Below are 22,836 nucleotides of genomic sequence, written 5' to 3'. Positions count from 1 at the left end.
GCTTGCTATTTTTATTAAAATTCATTGTCTATGCTATTATCAGCTTAAAATATTACTAGTAACTCTGGAAGACTGAGGCTTTTATTTTGAAATTTTCAGTAAGCCTTATTTTAAAAGGCCAACACTGGGTGAGCTCCAATATTAGTGTGAAGCCCAGTTCTGAAATGATCTATTGTTCAAAATGCAAAGGCTTTTATTTTGTAGAGCATGTTTTGTCTTATTTTGAAAGTCCAGCATGGTTGTACTTTCAGGTCTGGGTTAGTTCCATTAGTTAAATAGAACCCGCTTGCTATTTAAAAATCATTTTTCATGCTCTTGTCAGCTCACAAAATCCATAGTAACTCTGGAAGACTGAGGCTTTTATTTTGGAAGTTTCAGTAAGGCTGTTTCAAAGGACCAGCATAGTCCCATTCCCATCACTGGGGGAGCTCCAACAGTAGTGTGAAGCCCACTCCTGCAATCATCTATTGTTTAAAGGCTTTTATTTTGTAGAGCAGGTTTTGTCTTATTTTGAAAATCAAGCATGGTTGTCCTTTCAGGTCTGGGTTATTTCTATTAGTTATATAGAACCTGCTTGCTATTGTAAAACCATTGTGTATGTTATTATAAGCTTTAAATAATCATTAGTAAGCATGGAGGGTTGATGAAAGAAATTGCCCTTTAGGGTTAATCACAGTTGTCTGGGTGTTGAAACAGCAGTACATGCACAAAATGTCCGCCATGTAGTTGCCTCCTATGAAGATGGACAAAGGGTTAGGGGTCGGGTCATGTTTAAGCCATAGAAATGAATGAAAATCAATGAAAGTCAATGCAAAGTCCTCAGAAAGATAGTAATCCATGCATGTGTGTGTCGGTGTGTGTGTGTGTATGTGTGTGTGTGTGTGTGTGTGTGTGTGTGTGTGTGTGTGTGTGAGACACAGAGAGGCAGAAAGAAAGACAGAATCACATCCAGACATATACAGTAGGAGATACACAGAGCTATAAATAGAACAGTGAGGAAGGAATCAGCCAATCAGCAAAGAGCGTCAGTATAACTTGACACCTGCTGTTTCTCACTCACGCAGCACCTCACTCTGTGTCTCCCCTGGTCTAGGCTTTATAACATGGAGGTGCATGCTCCCGAACTACTGGCCATAACTCGGAAACCGTAGGGGCGATCGATGTCATTCTTGGACCGTTTTTATCAGCACGGACAGGGGAACATTAATATTCATCCTTTATTAGTGAAAATATAATAATAAAGACACAACACTGGGTGAAAAGAGAGGGAAAATGGCAAAAAAGACAAAAACGCCTGAACATGCTCCCGAACAAAGTCTAATATCTCGGAAACCGTACATGGTATTTGAATAATTGTTAAACTATGGGCGAAAGCCATCCCTCGTCCCCAATCATGGAGATTTTCATAGCTCTATGTCATTTACAGTATAAAATAGGAGTATGGAAAGACATGGTGTCACTCATGGATTACTGGTCAAACTGTCATTGAAAATACATGGGAGAAGGCCTACAGAAATCTGCTGACTCTTGGCGATCGAGGGGGTTTTGACAGAAAACTATGAGACCTAGAACAATGTTGAAGTTATTGTGTGAAAGCAGAGGCCCGGCCCTACGAACTGACTGAAAATTGTGACTTTAGAGCAAAATCTGTGGCCGTGAGTGCCAGTTAAAAATAATTTTTTCCTGAAAAAATCTCCTTTGTACACTAGTTAAACTGCCATCTCCAGAGTGTGATTTTCTTGCAAACTTTGTGTCGCTTGGAGTGTAATTTTAGAGAAACCGGAGCAGTTATCAACAAACCGTTTTCACTTCCGAAAAGCCGGCGGATTTTTCTATAAACTGAAAGTCAAACTGTGTTTCTAGGTGAAAGTATGGCGATACAGTAGAGCCTCAAAAACAGTGAATTTTGAGGATTCCTCCACCCCTGACTCCATTCATTCCTATGGGGATTTGGGGGGGGGGGTGGTTTTTTGTTAATTACGTTGCCACGGTAACTCGAAACGCCAATAAAAGTAATAGCACACCTCCCGGGACCGAGCCGGACGTTTTGATGTATATATTGTGGGGGTGCGCGCTGCGGTTCGGGCTGCATTAACGGAGATAGGTTTTGACCAGGTGAATAATAATAGGTGCCTGCCATGCATTGCTATGGCAGGCCCCAATTAAATGTTTTGGCTAAAAGAAGGGCTTGAATCACTGTTTTGAGTGTAATCAATGGAAAAACTTTACTGATGTTAAAGCCCTGAAAACCTTTTTATTTGCTAACCAGCTTTTTGCATGTTTCCACTGGTGTTTTGACATTTTTCTTTGGAAAACAGAGTCATTCAGGCTGGAAGTCTTCATTGCCATTACCATAATCTTCAAAACAGTGTCTGTTCTAACATCTTCATTCTTACGTTTACATATCCTCAAGATTATGGTTAGTTACTGCTCTTTATCTTTGTCTTTTTAAATCATTCTGACCCTATCCTGCACAGAGTCATCCCACAGCTTTCCCCTATATTGGGTGGTTTCGTTGTCCGATGAGCTACCCCCTCCCTCCTACTTCCCTATGTCTAAAGGGATTGCTCCATCCAGCTCTCCATCCAACGGGTCCGGACTTCCCTAAACCTGAAAGATCTTACTAAGCAGATTTACTGAAAGTTCTGTTTAAGCTGGTGTTGGGAAATGACTCGCCTAGCCTCTGACAGCCTTCATACAAAAGTCTCGCCCTTCTTCAACTGGAGGTCTGGACGACTGAGTAGCCCACCACAGTCATTCACACGTCAACAGTCACTTTTGTTCACGGCTGCTCATTCCCTAAAATTAAAACTGGCTCTTTGTATATGGGCTAGGTTACAAAGGGGAAGGCACAGTCAGTAAGCTTTGAACTAGATGGTATAAAAATGTTCTTGCAGCTGTGATGAGAGAGACATCTGGGTAAAGACAGCCATGCTTTGCTGAAAACCTGCAATCTCTCCGTAAGGCCTTATTGTAATATTCTTCCTTTGTGTTATTCTGTATGTATTAGTTTTGCATTAGAAATCATTGGATTTATTTTCTTCCAAATTAAACTTGTGTTAATCTTAATTTCCTGCTCTTCATCTGTTCTTTCTCACGACATCCGGACTGGGAGAGGTTGAGGCCGCAAGGATATCATTGATAGCATTATTTTACCTCAACACAACCTATAAAAACCTCCTAAATTATCTTAGAACCAGGCAACAAGGCTTTTTACTCATACTCGTACTCGTCGTCTTCCGCTTTATCCGGGTCCGGGTCGCGGGGGCAGCAGACTTAGCAGAGTCCAGACGTCCCTCTCCCCAGACACCTCCTCCAGCTCCTCCGGGGGGAGCCCAAGGCGTTCCCAGGCCAGCCGAGAGACATAGTCCCTCCAGCGTGTCCTGGGGCGTCCCCTGGGCCTCCTTCCGGTGGGAGGTGCCTGGAACACCTCCCGAGGAAGGCGTCCAGGAGGCATCCGGTATAGATGCCCGAGCCACCTCGACTGGCTCCTCTCGATGTGGAGGAGTAGCGGCTCTACTCCGAGCCCCTCCCGGATGGCCGAGCTCCTCACCCTATCTCTAAGGGAGTGCCCTGCCACCCGACGGAGGAAGCTCATTTCCGCCGCTTGTATCCGGGATCTCGTTCTTTCGGTCATGACCCAAAGTTCATGGCCATAGGTGAGGGTAGGAACGTAGACCGACCGGTAAATCGAGAGCTTCGCTTTTCGGCTCAGGTCTCTCTTCACCACAACGGACCGGCATAGCGCCCCCATTACTGTGGCAGCCGCACCGATCCGTCTGTTGATCTCCCGCTCCATTCTTCCCTCACTCACTTAAACTCCTCCACTTGAAGCAGGAACTCCCCTCCAACTTGAGGAGGACAAGCCACCCTTTTCCGGTTGAGAACCATGGCCTCGGACTTGGAGGAGCTGATCTTCATCCCAGCCGCTCCACACTTGGCTGGGAACCGCCCCAGTGCATGCTGTAGGTCTTGGCTAGAGGGGGCCAGCAGAACCACATCACCTGCAAAAAGAAGAGACAAAATCCTCTGGTCCCCAAACCAGAGCCCCTCCGGCCCTTGGCTGCGCCTAGAAATTCTGTCCATAAAAGTTATGAACAGGACCGGTGACTAAGGGCAGCCCTGCCTGAGTCCAACATGCACCGGGAACAGGTCCGACTTAGTGCCGGCAATGCGAACCAAACTCCTGCTCCGCTTGTGCAGAGATCGGATGGCCCCTAGTAAAGGGCCCCCGATTCCATACTCCTGGAGGTCAAGGTCAGCAGCCTCCCACCCCCACTATAAACAGTGTTGGTGAAGCACTTCTTCCCCCTCCTGAGGCGCCAGACGGTTTGCCAGAATCGCTTTGAGGCCAATCGGTAGTCCTTCTCCATGGCCTCACCGAACTCCTCCCAGGCCCGAGTCCCCAGCCTCTCCCACAGCCCGGGCTGCGGCACGCTTGGCCTCACGGTATCAGTCAGCCGCCTCAGGAGTCCCACAAGCCAGCCACAGCCAATAGACTCCTTCTACAGCATGACAGCATCCCTTACTGCCAGTGTCCACCACTGGGTTCTGGGATTGCCGCCGCGACAGGCACCGCAAACATTACGGCCGCAGCTACGGGCAGCAGCATCGACAATAGATGCGGAGAACATGGTCCACTCGGACTCTATGTCTCAAACATCCCTCGGAATCTGGTCAAAGCTGTCCTGGAGGTGAGAGTTGAATACATCCCTGGCCAAGGGGTCCGCCAGACGTTCCCAGCAGACCCTCACTATGCGCTTGGGCCTGCCAAGTCTGTCCGGCTTACTCCTCCCCCAGCGGATCCAACTCACCACCAGGTGGTGATCAGTGGACAGCTCAGCTCCTCTCTTCACCCGAGTGTCCAAAACATGCAGCCGAAGGTCTGATGATACGACAACAAAGTCGATCATTGACCTCCTGCCCAGAGAATCCTGGTGCCAAGTGCACTGATGGACACCCTTATGCTTGAACATGGTGTTCATTATGGACAATCCGTGACTAGCACAGAAGTCCAATAACAAAACACCGCTCGGATTCAGATCGGGGAGGCCATTCCTCCTGATCATGCCTCTCCAGGTGTCACTGCCGTTCTCCACGTGGGCGTTGAAGTCCCCCAGCAGAATAATGGAGTCCCCAGGAGGGGCACTATCCAGCACCCCCGACAGGGACGCCAAGAAGGCCGGGAACTCCGCACTACCACTCGGCCTGTAGGCTGAAATGATAGTCAGAGACCTCTCCCCAACCCGAAGGCGCAGGGATGCGACCCTCTCATCCACTGGGGTAAACCCCAACACGAGACGGCTGAGCTGGGGGGCGACAAGCAAACCCACCCCAGCCCGCCGCCTCTCCCCGCGGGCCACTCCAGAGTAGAAGAGAGTCCAGCCCCTCTCGAGGAGATGACCATTACCACCGATGAAAAACCAAAAATACGGTGACTCAAACAATTGAATGTCCATGATTTAACTAGAATTATTTATGCTTTCTTTAATTAGTAAAGCTTTTGCAGGAGTCAGTAACAGCTTAAATTCGGCAACACATAATCAGTCAGTCAGTCAGTCATTTTCTACTGCTTATTCTACCGCTGGTGCTTATCTCCAGCAGTCTATGGGCGAGAGGCGGGGTACACCCTGGACAGGTCGCCAGTCCATTGCAGGGCAATACACATACAACCATGCACACACTCATTCATACACCTCAGGGCAATTTAGATTGACCAATTAACCTAACAGGCATGTCTTTCGACTGTGGGAGGAAGCCGTAGTACCCGGTGAGAACCCACGCATGCACGGGGAGAACATGCAAACTCCATGCAGAAAGACCCCGGCAGGGAATCGAACCCAGGACCTTTTTGCTGCAAGGCAACAGTGCTACCAACTGTGCCACCGTGCAGCCCCACAACACATAATAATTTCAATAATAGAAATGAATCAATCAACTCAACCTGTCTTTCCCTGATGCTGAACTAGTGAGTTTGGAGAAGCTTTGAAGACGGAGGCTCATCCATGCACCTGATGGAGATGTTTCTTCTGGTAATGAGTGGTTTCTTGAAGGGAATACGGCTTAATCTTCAGTTTTCTTCCTTTAAGAGGCAGGCACTGATGCTCCTAGGCTTCGATGGTTAAACAGAAACTTTGTTGTCATATGTCTCCGAAGACAGTAGTTTCCGGCTGCTGAAGAGTTGAAGGAAACCCGGAGACATAAATGAAGTTGATTCAGGACTTCCAGAAGCCTGAAACTTAGAGCAATCGGCTGTTCACCGATCAAGTTCACTTCTGTTGTCTGGATAAAAAGGACTTTAGATTAAATCAGATTCTTAATCATGAGGCACAGTCCTTCTAAGGCAAACGGGTTGATCCTCTGTTTAATGCAGTCGATCAGCTGGGCTGTGTCTCTGTTCCTTTTCCATCTGAGCTTCTTTTCTCCGTCCGATCTTGTTCGCTGGTCTTCTGCGAGGAAACAACCGCAGTTCCCTCCTTCAGCATTGCCTTTATAGTACCGTGCTTTCACCAGTCAGCCCCTTGTTAGGCTTCTCAGTTATTGCACAATCTACTCTGCTCAGCTTCTCAGTTATTGCTCAATACTTAGTCATGGTCATCGTGACTTTCTGGTTCTGTTTTTCGGCCTTGGAGATGCCGGTAATAGCCACGCAGCTGGCTGTAGACTCATCCTCCCTTCCTTGCGCTGGCCTTCAAAGGATTCGCTGTCAGCATGCAGCTGGCTCTCGTCACCCCTAATCATCCTGCAGTTCTCTCCCTAATCTGCTCAGTCTTAAACTTTACACAGTATTACACATTCCATTCTCAGCTTTCTGCATTTACTTTTAAACACAGTTATAAAATCATCACTTCATTCTTTTTATTCATACATCACAACTGATCAACATTATATCTCTTTCAATTCAATTAAAAAATACTTTATTAATCCCAAAGGGAAATTAAATGTTGTTGTAGCTCATTATGAGGGTTTCTTCAAAGAGCCGTTGTAGATGCTGATGGCTGTGGGCAGGAAGGATCTCCTGTAGTGCTCCGTCTTACAGCAGATCTGAAGAAGCCTCTGACTGAAGACACTGTTGTTGTAGGACAGTCTCACGAAGAGGATGCTCAGGGTTCTCCATAATGTTCTTCATTTTATGAAGAATCAGTCTTTCCACAATGATCTCCAGAGGTTCCAGAGGAGTCCCCAGAACAGAGCCAGCCTTCTTTATCAGCTTGTTGAGCTTTTTTAATTCCCTCCTCTGATGCTGCTTCCCCAGCAGATGATGGCAGAAGAGATCACACTCTCCACAACAGACTTATAGAAGATATGCAGCATCTTGCTGCAAACACCAAAGGACCTAAGCTTCCTCAAGAAGTACAGTCTGCTCTGTCCCTTCTTGTAGATGGCTTCACAGTTGCATCTCCACTCTAGTCTGTTGTCCAGGTGAACACCGAGGTATTTATACTCTTCCACCACCTCCACTTCTTCTCCCATGACAGAAAGAGTTTTTGACTTATTCTTGTTTCTCTTAAAATCTACAATCATCTCCTTTGTTTTAGGCACGTTCAAAAGGAGATGATTGTTTCTACACCATGCCACAAAGCGGTCCACCACCTTCCTGTACTCAGCTTCTTGTCCATCTCTGATCCACCCCACGTCTGCAGAATCATCTGAGTATTTCTGCAGATGACAGGAGTCTGTCTCTTTCATATATAGCTGATTTTTTTACTTTAATTATCAGTTCTTAACCATATTTCAATCATACATCTTTTAACTTGATAATCAAAGATTACTATTTTCGTTTAATACTTGTAAAAGAATGGAAAATCATCATAGATAATTTCTTTGGATACACTTGTTTATATTCTTGCAAAAGATAAGACAGATAATATGTGGCCCCACACAGGCCCCTCCAGTCTCTCAGTCCCAGAAAATGAGAATATGGTTGTTTTCACTCTCTACTGCTTCAACTGTGTATTTTAATAATTGTTGTATGGATTACACATAAAGATATAAGGATATTTATTGTAACTTTTATGGATTTAACTGCGAGCAGTTAATGAATGTTGCATGGATTAGATGGAAAGATCTCACCTTATTTTGACAGTGGAAACAGACTTTGTCAGGCTGACCCTGCTATGATTTGTATCCCCATCCGAACAATGGACAAACAGTATTCCACATTCCTGATTTTTAGTTCACAAACACTTCTCATGATGACTAACTACTCCTGAAATTTTGGAGCTGTTAGCTCTTTATACTGTGGAGTTGGACGGGGATACCAAACATATCAGACTCACCCTGCCAGAATTTGTATCCTGATCCAAATAATGAACAAACAGTATCCCACTTATCCCATTTATAATTTGTAAATAGTAAAAATATATTTCGATTTGACCCACCCCAACCATTGTGGTCCTTAGTATTATTGTAGTTGCTCGAGTTTTATTACCTTTTCCCTGCACTGTCTCACTGAAAGCCTTCTAATTTCTCCTGTTCCCATGGCCAGTCAGTAAACAGTGGTCGGTTCACATCACATGTAGTCCTTTCTCAGGAGCAGGGACCAAAAAAACTAGGTACCGGTAGGGAAAAAACAGTAATGGAAACGGTCGCAAAGCAAAGCAATGAATCTAAAATATATGAATGTTAAATTTTCATCATGACATTATGGAAAATAATAAACTTTATCACAATATGCTAATATTTTGAGAAGGACCTGTAGAAGAAACCATTAAACTGTTAGACGCTTCCCAGGAAGAGGAAAAGTTGGGCAAACTACGTAAAGCCAAGCTAGAATTAAATGAAATCATCGACAAAAAAACCCAATTCTCAGTACAATACTTTGAACATGGCAATAAATCAGGTAGCTTTTTAGCTAACCAACTAAAAATAAATAAAGAACAACGATATTTGCTGTAAAAGACTGGACTGGGAATACAGTTTATGATCCTGAAGGAATAAACGGCACTTTCAGAGATTTCTACAAAGATGTATACTCACCACAGATAGACCCGTCAGATAAAGACATTGATCAATTTCTGGATAAAGTAACAATTCCTAAACTATCAGATAATCAAGCGATGGCCCTCGATGTACCACTGACTTCAGCCGAAATCCAAGAAGCTCTAAAAAGAATGCCCAATATAAAGGCTCCAGGCCCAGATGGATTCCCAACAGAGTTTTACAAAGAAGCATGTACCTATCCTGGCCTGGAGCTTGCATTTGGGTGGGCCTGCCGTTTTGGGTCAGGTACAGTTTGGTGGCAGCCTCGGTGTTGGACTGGGATGTGTTTTGTTGCCCTGCTTGCCAGGTTGTGGCTGCTGTCTGGTGCCGGGCATCGGGGGCTGGAGCGGGGTGCGGCAAGGGTGCTTAGAGCGGGGCTGTGTGTGGAGCTTGCGCTGTGTGGGTGTGGCTTCATCGGCTTCTCGGCTATGGAGTTCACCTGTGGGGGTGTGCCCCTCTGGGGGAGGGGATTCGTGGCGTTTGGGTTCGGGGGCATGTGTTCGATATTGGTGTCCTTGTTGGGGGTGGCCCTGTGGGGAGGTTCATGTTGGGGTTCACTGGGGGTGGGAGACTCATGGGGTTGGGATCACTGCTCATTGGGGGGTCGGGAATGCTCCGTCCTGGGGCGGTTCTGGTTGGCGGGCTAGTTTGAGCCATTTGGACCCTTTTTTTGTACATAGCCCCCTCTCCGGAGGTGGACGGGTGTTGTTGTGGACTGGGTCCGAGGCGGGGGGGCAGGGGCTGGGCTGGGGTCACCCGGGTCTGGGCGGTGTCTGCCTGTCTCTGCCCCAGGAGGGAAGGGGACCACCTCCTGGGTCCAGGGGCTGGTTGCCCCTAGGGGGTATCGGCGCCTGCACCTGGGAGCATAGAGTATGCATGGGGAGTGTGAGTATGATGTCCATTGTTGTTTGTCTTTACGTTGGGTGCGAGTGATTTTATGTGTATGCATGAGGGTGGGAGTGGGTGATTGTGACTGTGTGTGCCTGTTTTTTTTTATGTGACAGGTTGGACTGCTTGGACTGCTCCCTCTCCTGGATCAGCTTAGGCCCCCCCGTATTATGGGGGGGCTATTTCCTCCCCGCCACACTACCTGCTGGTGGTTGGAGTCTCTGCCCGCTGGTGTACTTGTGGTTCTCGGTGTCCGGGGCTGGGTGCTTTGGTGTGTGCTGGCTCACTCCCGGTGGCTGCTTGCCGGGGCCTGGCCCCCCGGGCTCTGTCGGGCCTCTGCTTGGGGGGTGGTGTGTCCTGGGCTCTTGGGTCTCTGGGTCCAAGGCTGGATCTGCTCGGGCGTGGACGGCTGTCGGCGGGGCCTGTGGGCTCGTCGCTGTGGCTCCCTGGGGCTTCTGCACTGTCGCTGCTGGGTGGTTCCCCTGGGACTCTCCACTGCTGTTCTCTGGGGGGGGGGTTGCGGTAGTCCCGGTGGTGGTTCTCCTAGGGTTCCTGTGCTTTGGGGGGCCTTTGGATGTCTGTGGTTCAGAACTCCTCCGTGTCCATCCAGGGACCATGGGACAGGTCTGTGGGTCCTCACACTCGCTATTGCATATTTTTGTGGAGAAACCGTGTATACAAAGGCGCGTCCACACTCATACTCACAGGTGTTAAGCTTCAGAAACAGATAGATCCAAGTGAAATCATAGTCAGTGCTTGGGGTGCCTTATATGAAGTCCAGAAGCTTCAGGTGACAGATACACAGATGTTCTATATTGGGCTGCACCTCTCACTAAGTACATTTTACATTCATAAGTACCGTGTACTATTTTGTTAAAAAAAAAAACATCTGCAGGTGTACAAGCAAGCAGGGTGTAATCTTGTATTCTCTTCATCCTTTCTTTTCATTTCAGTCTCTGTGTCCGTAACAATTGAAATATTCCCAAAGACGTTTATAATAAAGTTTATTTTATAAATATCAAGCAGAGCTTTAAAGCATTAGCTGTGATGCTCCGCTTGTGAAAGTAAAGCTGTTGGGCAATTTCTTGGCACTCGGACAACAGTTCTGAGCGCTACTCTGCTGGACAGGACACGGTAAAAAAAAAAAAAAAGAACTAGGGTTGTCACAATACTAAAATGTCAAACTCGATATCAATTCCTTGGAAAATATTTGATACTTGATACCATTTTCGATACCACGGGGATAAAAAATGACAAATAATTAAAGGCAAAAAATATTTTTATTAACATGAAAAACTCCTATTTTAATCTTAACATGGAACATGCTGTCTCAACATAATCACAGATGCTAGTTATATAAGTGTGCAAATAAATGTAAATTATTATTCTTTTAATGTGCAAATAATCCAGACGTTTGAAATTAACAATAGCAAAAATATGCAAACAACACTGTCTGAGGTTGTCTGAGGTTGTGCAAAAAGAGGTCATGCAAGTTTGCATGACCTCAGAAAAGCAGTTTGCATGACCTATGAACTGCTTTTCTGAGGTCATGCAAACTGCAAGAACAAAATTAGCTACGACAACATTTTTTGTCTAAGGTAATAACACACAAAAGAAACCACAATTGGAGCAATATTTTGAGGAATTAAACTATACAGGTAGACAACCAGTTAAAATTAACATCACACAATTGAAATGCTGTTTTCTCAGCTAGACTTAAAAAGGCTGAAATTGAAAAGTGCACATACTTATTAAGGCACACAAGTTAAAAAGTGCACTTTACTCTTTAAATGACTGTTTAAGTGTCAGTCTCACTGGCCTGAATTTTCTTAGCTGTTTGAAGATTTTTTTAAATAAAGACAAGCATGTCAATGTGCTCCTCTGTGAGTCTTGACCTTCTTGGGTTGCAAATGAGCCCTGATGTGCTAAATACATGCAACTTGAAGCAGCTATATACAGGTATTTCTTGGCAAGATAAGCAAGATTAGGTAAGGCATTCTCATGCGTTTTCCACCATGTTAGGGGGTCCTTCTCAGCAATCAACTCAGGCATGGTTTCATATAATGTCAGCTCATTCCTAAACCTGCATTCTGGATCATCATCTTAAGATGCTGCTGGTGATGTATCATCTCCATGAATGTTAGACAAAAGTCCCTTCTGATCTGTTTTTGATCTCTGAAGGCTGTGTTGGCTGGGTTGAAGGTGATGTTCGTAAACCTGGGACTCTCTAAGTCAGCAGACTCTGTGCATTATACACAAGATGTTGCTTCACCTCTTCTTTAAATTTGGTAAAACTGCCCTTGAATCTGGGATCAAGAAAGGTGTGTTCAATGCCAGCTGGAGGTGCCTGCCCTCGTATCTGTACTTCAGATCATTTCTTATTTTTGATTTTATTATTTTTGATTTTTGGTGTTTTGATGTTCTAGGTCACTGCCACTGCCCTCCTCAGTTGTTAAAGTGGAAAATATCTTCCAGGGTAAGGGTAGGAAAGAGGACACAGTAGAATGCTGTTCCCCACTAAGAGCATCAGTGAAGGAGCTTATTAGGCTAAGTACCTGTTTTACGGTTTCAAGAATGGTAATGTCTGAATCTTTTGGCATGAGGTACCACTTCTTCCTGTCATCTGCCAAAACTGCACAGAATGATTGCTGCTGCACCATTTCAAAAGCTGAGTCCCAGCGTGTTGGCTCATCATGGATCGGTCTGTGTTCAGGCAGCTTTAAGTCTTTTTGTTTTTTCTTAAGCTGTCAGGTCATCTTTGGTGACTTGGTGAAAGCTGCCACTGTTTTTCTTTGCTCCTGCTACACTGTCAATAACCAGACTTTTGTTAATGCTGCTCAAATGCTTTCTTGTTATTTGATGCATTATCTGTTGTGATGGCTGCCATGTTGGTTATATCCAGCTTCCATGACTCCTGCATCTTCAAAACTTCTCTTAAACTGTCCCCTGTGTGCTCTGAATGCAGCCCAACACAGCTCAAATACCAGCTCTGCATGTCCCAGGACTCAGTTAGAAACTGCAGGGTTACAGCAATGAAAGAGAATGCAGCTCTGACCCAAAGGTCAGTTGTACATGCAAAGTATGGTTTCCCTTGAAGCTGCAGAATGAGTGTTTGTTTTGTTGTGTTGTACAACTCCGGGATTTCAGTATACATGAAGTGGTTTTGTGAAAGAAGAACATACTGTGGATTTAGCTGCATTAGAAGTTGTTGGAACCCAGGTTTTTCCACTGTGTAAATAGGAACCTGATCTTCCCAGATGTATTCTGCCACAGCCCTCTTTAGTTTCACAGATTCTGGTGACTTGGGGTCATATTTTCTCTGCTTATCAAAGAGAAGTGGAAGAGTTGGCTGTGCATACTTCTTGTTGCAGCAAGAGTTTTCTCTGCTTCACTCTGCAACTTTAAGGGAAAACGACACATTTGAGTAATGTTTGCTAGCTAAAGGTGCTAGCCTCGGCTTATGGCGAAGATTAAAACAACCAACATTAATTAATGCAGCAAGCTAAACGCGGCTAGCATGGCCTAGTAGCATGCTAGCCACAGCTAATCACAAAACAAACAACATTAATGTGGACCACCTAACGTCTGTAAAACCGTTTAATATATTAAGTTCAATTATGAACGGGAACTTCAATTTACTAACCTGCCGGAAATCCTGATGAAGGCCAGGGTGTCGGTCCTTGAGATGTTTGGCCAAGTTTAATGTGGTGCTCAACTTTGTTGCCACCACTTTGAATCATTGATAACTTGAACAAACCACAAAATTTGAGCAGCAGATTAACGAAGCCAACCAGTAGGGAAGCTTCAGTCTAATTCTCCTTTCGTTTTCTTATCCATCATTCTATTCTCTTTTTTTTTTTTATAACCTCTATTGTTTGAGTTTTTGTATCATTGTAATGTATTTCCTTATGTACAGCACCTTGAGTGCCTTGTTGCTGAAAAGTGCTATATAAATAAACTTGACTTGACTTCTGTTTGTAGATTGATGCAAATTAATAATAACACTGAGTTCCTTCTTGCGTCCAGATTACACAACTGGGCTGAAAAAGGCCAACAAAAATATAATCCCCCATCCCATGATTTATTTAAATATTTACAACTGAGGCACTGTTTAGATATACATAAGGACTGGAACATTTTACAAAAGCCACCTTCTAACATGGAGTAATTCTTCATGTCACTATAAGTACTAGAAAATCGTCTCATATTAACAAAATATTACAAGAGGAAGCTTCAGAAGGAACAAAAGATATCAAGGGGAAATGAAAACTAGAAATGAATGGGATAATTGAGGACGAGGACTGGGTACCGAGGTTTCGGGAGGGCCATAAAATATCAAGCTGCCCAAAACTAGAAGAATTCCTGTGGAAAATCAAAGTAAGGTTATTTTAGACCCCTCTTGTCATATCTAGACATGGTAGCGCCTCAGATAAGTGCTGGAGAGGCTGTCGACTTGAAGATTATACTCACATTTTTGGATTGTCCAACATTATCAAATTATTGGAAAGATATACAAAGAGAAACTGCAATGCTTGGGTTTGAATTTGTTGTTATTGTAGCTCCTTAGGCATTCATTTTACTAATTTTTTAAGCTTTCTTTTTGCCCGTCTCATTTTTGCTGCGGCCTCTTTAAATGCAAATGCACTTCACACCCCGCCCCCCTTCAGGCTGCGGAGCCATACAAGCCATACAAGATTCTATTTCCACTTCACTTGCCCTCGATAAATATCAACAAATGTCTAAAAAAAAAAGTATATACAAAATCATTGCACCAACAATATGCTACGCTCACTAATATATGAGAACAACAACACTAAAACAATTATTGTAGCTGTAAGCTATCAAATCCAGCAAACAACAACGATGGTTGACTAACAGGTTTTTGCTGAGCTGGAAGCATCTAAATCAGGTGTGTTTAAAGCCGGGAAACGTCAGGACCTCGCAAGGACTGACTTGGTACAACCCTGCCCAGTAGGCTACATGAAAAATGTAAATTCTTAAACAATAGCAGAAAAGAATTAAGGAATTCACTGTAGTAACAAAGGCTGTAATCTCATTACTAATGTTACTGACAATATTTTTACACAAAATACATGTAAGATACCTTTTTAAAATGTTAATGCTACTACAAATTGATTGAACACAACTTTTAAACAAGACACTAACAAAGGAAACGAGTTAGCATCAAGAACATTACTGAATGCATTTGGATCATGTGTTTTCCAAGGCTAAAAGGTCAACCAAACTGATTGCAAAACTGTTTAATATTGTTATTCAAAACACACAATAAGGAGCTAAAAGCGAGCGCACAGAGCTAACATTAGCAGGAAGCACGAAACTGTGCTATCAGAACAACAGCAAGTTATATCAATACCTCAACAACAAAAAAATGGCAGATTCGCTGAATTGGTTAGCCGGAAGTCCATGACCATCTTTAGTAGTTCCACAGAAAATACTGTGACATAATAGAGAACGAAACATAATAGAATAATACTATTCTATTCTATTATTATAATAATACTATTCAAAACAAGCAGTGTGGTTCTATCCTCAATGAGCTAATAGCAGCACACAGCACCAACATAAGCAGAAGGCACTATGCTATTGCTATCAAACAATGGCCAGTACATTATATCAACACAGAATAAATTCATGTCTAAAATAAAGTTTGTTGTCATTTTAGTGTTTTTTGCAGCTTACCGCTTTGCTGTGTCAGTGTTAATCAGGCACTTCAAGAGGTTCTGATGCTGAGGGACGGTGTAATGAATTGTGTGGGTTATTACACCCAACAACCAAACCGAGCGTAATCTTTTTCAGTGTATGCATACTTGAGCTTGGACTACAAAATTACAGCTTGAAATAAAAATGGCGGGTATGCAAAATTAGTCATTCGGAAGTCCATGACCTTATTTAGCAGTTGCCCAGCAAATGCTGTGACGCTACAGTTAAAAAAAAGTAACAGATGATAGAGATAACTGAATGGACTGAAAAATATGAACCAAACCGAGGTATCTCTGCAACGTCTAAATTTAAACTAAATTCAACTTTTCTGCACTCCCATAGATTCCAAATACACAACAAAATGTATTTAAAGGCAAAAAAAAAGTGGATTTTACATGTGTAACAATTTAAGTTAACAATCAGCTGCAACAGTTGATTTTGTTTGGTCCAAAATCAATCAGCCAATCAGACCAACTAAAAGGTTTTAATTTTCTCACTTTTGTCAATCTCTGGACTGGACCAGCACTGTAAATGCACCTTACTGAAAAGCGCTATATAATTAAACTTACCTTACCTTACCCTAGATCTGTTTGTCCTCTGCACCCTCAAATCGTCGGATAGCACTGTGTTGTGTCTTATACCTTGTGTCCAAAATAATCACCTTGGTTTTTTTATACTTTGAGAAGGTGGTTATTTTCAGACCACATCATTGGACTAACATTGACCAGACCCGTTTTTTTGTTTTTTCTGCACATCTCAGGGTGGTGTTGTGCAAATATGTGCCAGCACAAGCGGTAAGTGAAATGCGGGAAAGAAACAAGGAAACCCAAGACTGATTAGGGTACCTTACAGCCTTGATTGTTAGTAAGCAAATAAGGCGGTTCAGCTGAAAAACAGCTAAGTTTACATTGACCATGCAGCTTCTACTGATGTTGTCAAGACAGAGTTTATTTACAAAGCAGTTACAGAGCTTTCAGTTATGCTTTTGCTTACCTGTAATTGCCCACACCCAAATAAATGCGAAAGTTCTGAAACTGAAAATTAGGCAGGTAAAGAAACCAACAAGAGACAACTGTTTTTGGTTCCCAGGGCCAGGAAAGACAGCTGGTCTCAGCTGTCACCATTTTCTGAATGAAAATATTAGACATGAAAATGTCTTCAACTTCCATGAACATGTGTTGTGCTACTTCAGGTTGTTCTTATTTTAATACAGGACAGAATATCAACCTTTTGCTTTGAAAGTGACTGTGATTGAATAATTATGTTTGGCCAAATATGAATTCATCATTTAAACAAATAATGTCATTCATTGATTATCTGAGCACCGAAACATAAGATATAGTACAGATGAGTACAAAAAAGAGAAAAGCAAACAGATTTTACTTCTAAAAACATTCTTAAGGTCAGATATGACTTTCATAGCTTCTGACCAGGTTTTGTTAGTTACCCTTCATTTGGCATTCAGGTTGGGTGGTTCTGCAAGCTGCCATTAGATACTGGGTGACATCATTCTAAGCTATGTGTGGTGGCCAGGAGCTGTATTTAGATTCCACTTGATACCACCAGACTTCCATGGCAACTGTCAATAGATTATTGCAGAACATTATGACCAGTAATAAAAGAAAATAATTTTTTTGTTTTGGAAATGTTTTGTTGTATTTGCTTTCTTGTAGAACTGCATAATATTCAATTCAATTCAGTTTTATTTACCGTATTTTCCGCACTATAAGGCACACTTAAAAACCATTAATTTTCTCAAAAAATGACAGTGCGCCTTGTAATCCGGAGCGCCTTATATATGGATCAATTGGTTAATTGGTTGATCCATACTGGTTGTACACGGCGCTCTGTCAAAGTGTTTCAGTACAACTGGTAAACTACAAAGCCGCACCGCTTGCAGCATTACGGCTACCGTAGTCAGTTGTGTTGCCGAAGTAATAGCGGTAAACACCTGTACTGTGCTTACTCCTAGTCCAACACCACTTGTGTGTGTATAACGACCCCAAAATTGCACCTTTCAAGAGACACGCTTACGATGCTGAGTTCAAACTCAAGGCTGTCAGCTACGCAGTCGAACATGGGAATAGAGCAGCAGCGAGAGAATTCAACAGTTAACGCTACTATATTGTGAATGTACTAACGTTTGATTTAGTGCATCAAACTGTTTCTTTTACGTGTTTACTGAATCAGGGAAAAGTTCCCTTTCACGTTTTAACTAACGTTTGATTTCAACTTCATAGACTCCAATGCATTCCTAACGTGCGGTTGGCTCTATTCAATAGAAATCTATGTAGAGGAGACCTTACCATGGGAGTGAATGGAGTTATCAGAACGCTGGTTTGTAGTGTATTAATAAAGTTTGACTGACTGACTTATCTGACTGTTTTGTTGACATTCTCTTTAGCACAGCTCCATCTAGTGGATGCATAACGCAACCCCAGTCAAACGTTTGCAGTAGCTTCTATTCTATGCGCCTTATAATCCGGTGCGCCCTATATATTAAAAAAGTTCTAAAATAGGCCTTATAATCCGGTGCGCCTTATAGTGCGGAAAATACGGTATATATTGCCAATTAACAACACGTCTCAGGGCACTTCACAAAGGGTTGGGAATGGTGTAGAGTTGTTGGGGAGGTTAGATTAAACTACTGAGTATTAGAGTTTGGCCATTTTAGAATGGGCTATGTGTAGGGTTACTAAGTAAAAGAATAAACTGGTAAAGTTTGTCCATGTAGAGCCCACTGGTGGCCATTGTTATACTAAATACCACAAGGATTGGGGTACCTCACTCTGTCAGACTGATTATAACCACTGGAAAAGAGAAGGGGTCGCACAGGTAGCAGGAATGGAGGGTGTGTTTTCACCTCAACCATAACTGAGCTGGTTTAAGCTAAACCTGACTCCCCCTTACTCCATCCAACGGGGGGAGGAAGGCAGAGGTCAAAATAATTGGAGAGTGTTGTTTCCTGTTGCATTTTGTGAAAGGTGGGTAACTTTAAAAGTTGCTAAGTCAATTAAATCGAATCATATAGATTTCAAGTCCGGTACATACATTCCAATTAATCCTAACCATTGAACAGTGCAGTCAGATTCAGTTATTTATTCAAATTGGATAAAAACGTTTTCTATCTAAGGAAACCCAGGAGATTGCATTGAATCAGTGACTTGTAGCAGTCACTCCTCCTGGATGAGCATGTAGTGACAGTGGACATTTACTGGCATTGACCTTGAAGCAATCCCTCATACTGAGCATGCATGTAGTGACAGTGGAGACGAAAAACTCCCTTTTAACAGGAAAAAACCTCCAGCAGAACCAGGCTCAGTGTGAGCAGCCATCTGCCATGACCGACAATAATATAATATTGAATTGTAATCGCCATCGCAATTTTGGTGTGTGCAATATCACTATCATAAAGGAATACTTGGATGCAATATTTGAAAGGATTCAATATTTCAAGTATCAGGAAATCACATGCTACATACGCTACTCACAAAAAGTTAGGGATATTTGGCTTTTGGGTGAAATTCATGGAAATCGTAAAAAGTTAACCTATATTGATATTGTATCATTAAAGTAGGGCATTTAAGTAGAAGCATGCAATGGTGATTTTCTTACCTCAATTTAAAAGCCAACAACAGTGATAGGTGCAAAGAGGATTGGGTGGCGGACGAAGGTGGAGACCTCAGTGGCCCGATCCCCGGATGCTTAGGCTGGCTCTAGGGACGTGGAATGTCACCTCGCTGGGGGGGAAGGAGCCTGAGCTTGTGCGGGAGGTCGAGAGATATCGACTAGAAATAGTTGGGCTTGCCTCCACGCACAGCGTGGGTTCTGGAACCCATCTCCTTGAGAGGGGTTGGACTCTGTTCTACTCTGGAGTGGCCCATGGGGAGAGGCGGCGGGCTGGTGTGGGTTTGCTTGTTGCCCCCCAGCTCAGCCGTCTCGTGTTGGGGTTTACCCCAGTGGATGAGAGGGTCGTATCCCTGCGCCTTCGGGTTGGGGAGAGGTCTCTGACTATAATTTCAGCCTACGGGCCGAGTGACAGTGCAGAGTACCCGGCCTTCTTGGTGTCCCTGTCAGGGGTGCTGGATAGTGCCCCTCCCGGGGACTCCATTATCCTGCTGGGGGACTTCAACGCCCACGTGGGGAACGACAGTGACACCTGGAGAGGCGTGATCAGGAGGAATGGCCTCCCCGATCTGAATCCGAGTGGTGTTTTGTTATTGGACTTCTGTGCTAGTCACAGATTATCCATAACGAACACCATGTTCAAACATAAGGGTGTCCGTCAGTGGACTTGGCACCAGGACACCCTAGGCAGGAGGTCGATGATCGACTTTGTTGTCGTGTCATCAGATCTTCGGCCGCATGTTTTGGACACTCGGGTGAAGAGAGGGGCTGAGCTGTCCACTGATCATCACCTGGTGGTGAGTTGGATCCGCTGGAGGAGGAGAAAGCCAGTCAGACTTGGCAGGCCCAAGCGCATAGTGAGGGTCTGCTGGGAACGTCTGGCGGAGCCCTCGGCCAGGGATGTATTCAACTCCCACCTCCGGGAGAGCTTCGACCAGATCCCGGGGAATGTTGGAGACATAGAGTCCGAGTGGACCATGTTCTCCGCATCTATTGTCGATGCTGCTGCCCGTAGCTGTGGCCGTAATGTTTGCGGTGCCTGTCGCGGCGGCAATCCCAGAACCCGGTGGTGGACACCGGCAGTAAGGGATGCTGTCATGCTGAAGAAGGAGTCTATTGGCTGTGGCTGGCTTGTGGGACTCCTGAGGCGGCTGACTGATACCGTGAGGCCAAGCGTGCTGCGGCCCGGGCTGTGGGAGAGGCTGGGGACACGGGCCTGGGAGGAGTTCGGTGAGGCCATGGAGAAGGACTACCGATTGGCCTCAAAGCGATTCTAGCAAACCGTCTGGCGCCTCAGGAGGGGGAAGCAGTGCTTCGCCAACACTGTTTATAGTGGGGGTGGGAGGCTCCTGACCTTGACATTATCGGGCGGTAGAAGGAGTACTTCGAGGATTTCCTCAATCCTGCCATCACACATTCCCTGGTGGAAACAGGCTGGGGACTCAGGGTTGGACTCTTTCATCACCCAGGCTGAAGTCACCAAGGTAGTTAAAAAGCTCCGCGGTAGCAGGGCTTCAGGGGTGGATGAGATCCGCTCTGAGGACCTCAAATCTCTGGATGTTGTGGGGCTGTCATGGTTGACACGCCTCTTCAACGTTGCGTGGCGGTCGGGGACAGTGGCTCTGGACTGGCAGACTGGGGTGGTGGTCCCCCTCCATAAGAAAGGTGATCGGAGGGTGTGATCACACTCCTCAGCCTCCCTGGTAAGGCCTACGCCAGGGTATTGGAGAGGAGAGTCCGGCCGATAGGCGAACCTCGGCTTCAGGAGGAGCAGTGTGGTTTTCGTCCCGGCCGTGGAACACTGGACCAGCTCTATACCCTCTACAGGGTACTCGAGGGTTCATGGAAGTTTGTCCAACATGTGTTTTGTGGACCTGGAGAAAGCATTCAACTGTGTCCCTCGTGATGCCCTGTGGGGGGTGCTCCAGGAGTATGGAATCGGGGACCCTTTATTTGGGGCCATCTGGTCCCTGTACAAGCGGACAGGGCAGGGCTGCCCTTAGTCACCGGTCCTGTTCATAACTTTTATGGACAGGATTTCTAGACGTAGCCAAGGGCCGGAGGGGGTCTGGTTTGGGGACCAGTGGATTTCGTATCTTTTTTTTGCAGATGACGTGGTCCTGCTGGCCCCCTCTAGCTAAGACCTACAGCATGCGCTGGGGCGGCTCGCAGCCGAGTGTGAAGCGGCTGGGATGAAGATCAACTTCTCCAAGTCCGAGGCCATGGTACTCGACTGGAAAAGGGTGGCTTGTCCTCTTCAGGTTGGAGGGGAGTTCCTGCCTCAAGTGGAGGAGTTCAAGTATCTCGGGGTCTTGTTCATGAGTGAGAGAAGAATGGAGCGGGAGATTGACAGACTGATCGGTGCGGCTGCCGCAGTAGTGGGAGTGCTGTGGCGGTCCGTTGTGGTGAAGAGAGAGCTAAGCCGAAAAGCGAAGCTCGCGTTTTACCGGTCGGTCTACGTTCCTACCCTCACCTATTGCCATGAACTTTGGGTCATGACCAAAAGAACGAGATCCCGGATACAAGCGGCGGAAATGAGCTTCCTCCGTAGGGTGGCCGGGCACTCCCTTAGAGATAGGGTGAGGAGCTCGGCCATCCGGGAGGGGCTCGGAGTAGAGCCGCTGCTCCTCCACATCGAGAGGAGCCAGTTGAGGTGGCTCGGGCATCTATACCGGATGCCTCCTGGACGCCTTCCTCGAGAGGTGTTCCAGGCGCGTCCCACTGGGAGGAGGCCCAGGGGACGGCCCAGGACACGCTGGAGGGACTATGTCTCTCGGATGGCCTGGGAACGCATTAGGCTCCCCCCGGAGGAGCTGGAGGAGGTGTCTGGGGAGAGGGACGTCTGGGTGTCTCTGCTAAGTCTGCTGCCACCGCGACTCAGTCCCGGATAAGTGGAAGACGACAAGTACGAGTACAGTTCAATGACTTTGGCCTTTATCTCAGTATTATCACTAGGACTTTGAAAGGGGTTGTTGTTTGAGTTTGCTTGAGAGGCAGATGGGGGTATTATGCTCACCAAACTGGACATAGTCTTTACAAGACATTGCTGAATAGACACAACTTGCGTAGATACCTTCAGGTCCCCACTGATGCCATTAATGATGTCTGTAAGCCACGCAGATCAGGGAGTGGTACAACACAACCAGCCGGCCTCACACAAAGCACAAACTTGATCCTTTATGAAACTCTGTAAAATGCTGGTAATTTTGTTTATCAGCCTGCTAAATGATCACTACTTCTACTATAACATCATATTGTTAAGTGTCTCACATATTTCATCTTAATGATATTACTGTGTTCCATGAGTAAATATATAACATCTGTCTTTCAGGTATTGTTGTTGTTGGGATTAATCGACCAAAAGCCAAAAATTCCATTAGCAAAACTCTTGTCAAAATGGTATGTATTTTTTTTTGTACCTTTTCTTTGTTTTTAACAAAATAATAATAATTATAGAATTATCTTCTAATTCAATAATTACTTTCTATTTTCTAATTATTTTTATCAGATTTTGACTGGTTAATCATTTATGCAGTACCACTCTTGCTTTGGTTAGGTAATGTGTTTGTCCTGGAAGGCTACTTTAGAAATTTGAGGGTAATCATTGTTGGAGTTTTT

At 44.9% G+C, this 22,836-nt stretch overlaps 1 protein-coding gene across 2 annotated transcripts in view; it reads left to right on the top strand.

Moving 5' to 3' along the window:
• The window catches only part of auh (AU RNA binding protein/enoyl-CoA hydratase), a 45,284-nt gene that overhangs the window by 2,523 nt on the left and 19,925 nt on the right, over positions 1-22,836 (top strand). Inside the window, exon 2 of one of the 2 annotated variants that reach the window (XM_047373278.1) lies at positions 22,550-22,617. The exons of the other annotated variant lie outside the window; for it this stretch is intronic. Coding sequence (XP_047229234.1) covers positions 22,550-22,617 — 68 coding nt within the window. The remainder of the gene's footprint in view (positions 1-22,549; positions 22,618-22,836) is intronic. 2 annotated transcript variants of the gene reach the window in all.

Source organism: Girardinichthys multiradiatus, chromosome 8 (genome assembly GCF_021462225.1).
Source record: "Girardinichthys multiradiatus isolate DD_20200921_A chromosome 8, DD_fGirMul_XY1, whole genome shotgun sequence".
Taxonomy (NCBI): Eukaryota; Metazoa; Chordata; class Actinopteri; order Cyprinodontiformes; family Goodeidae; genus Girardinichthys; species Girardinichthys multiradiatus.
The sequence above is the reverse complement of the archived record's forward strand: the minus strand, read 5'-3'. Positions and strand labels throughout refer to the sequence as shown.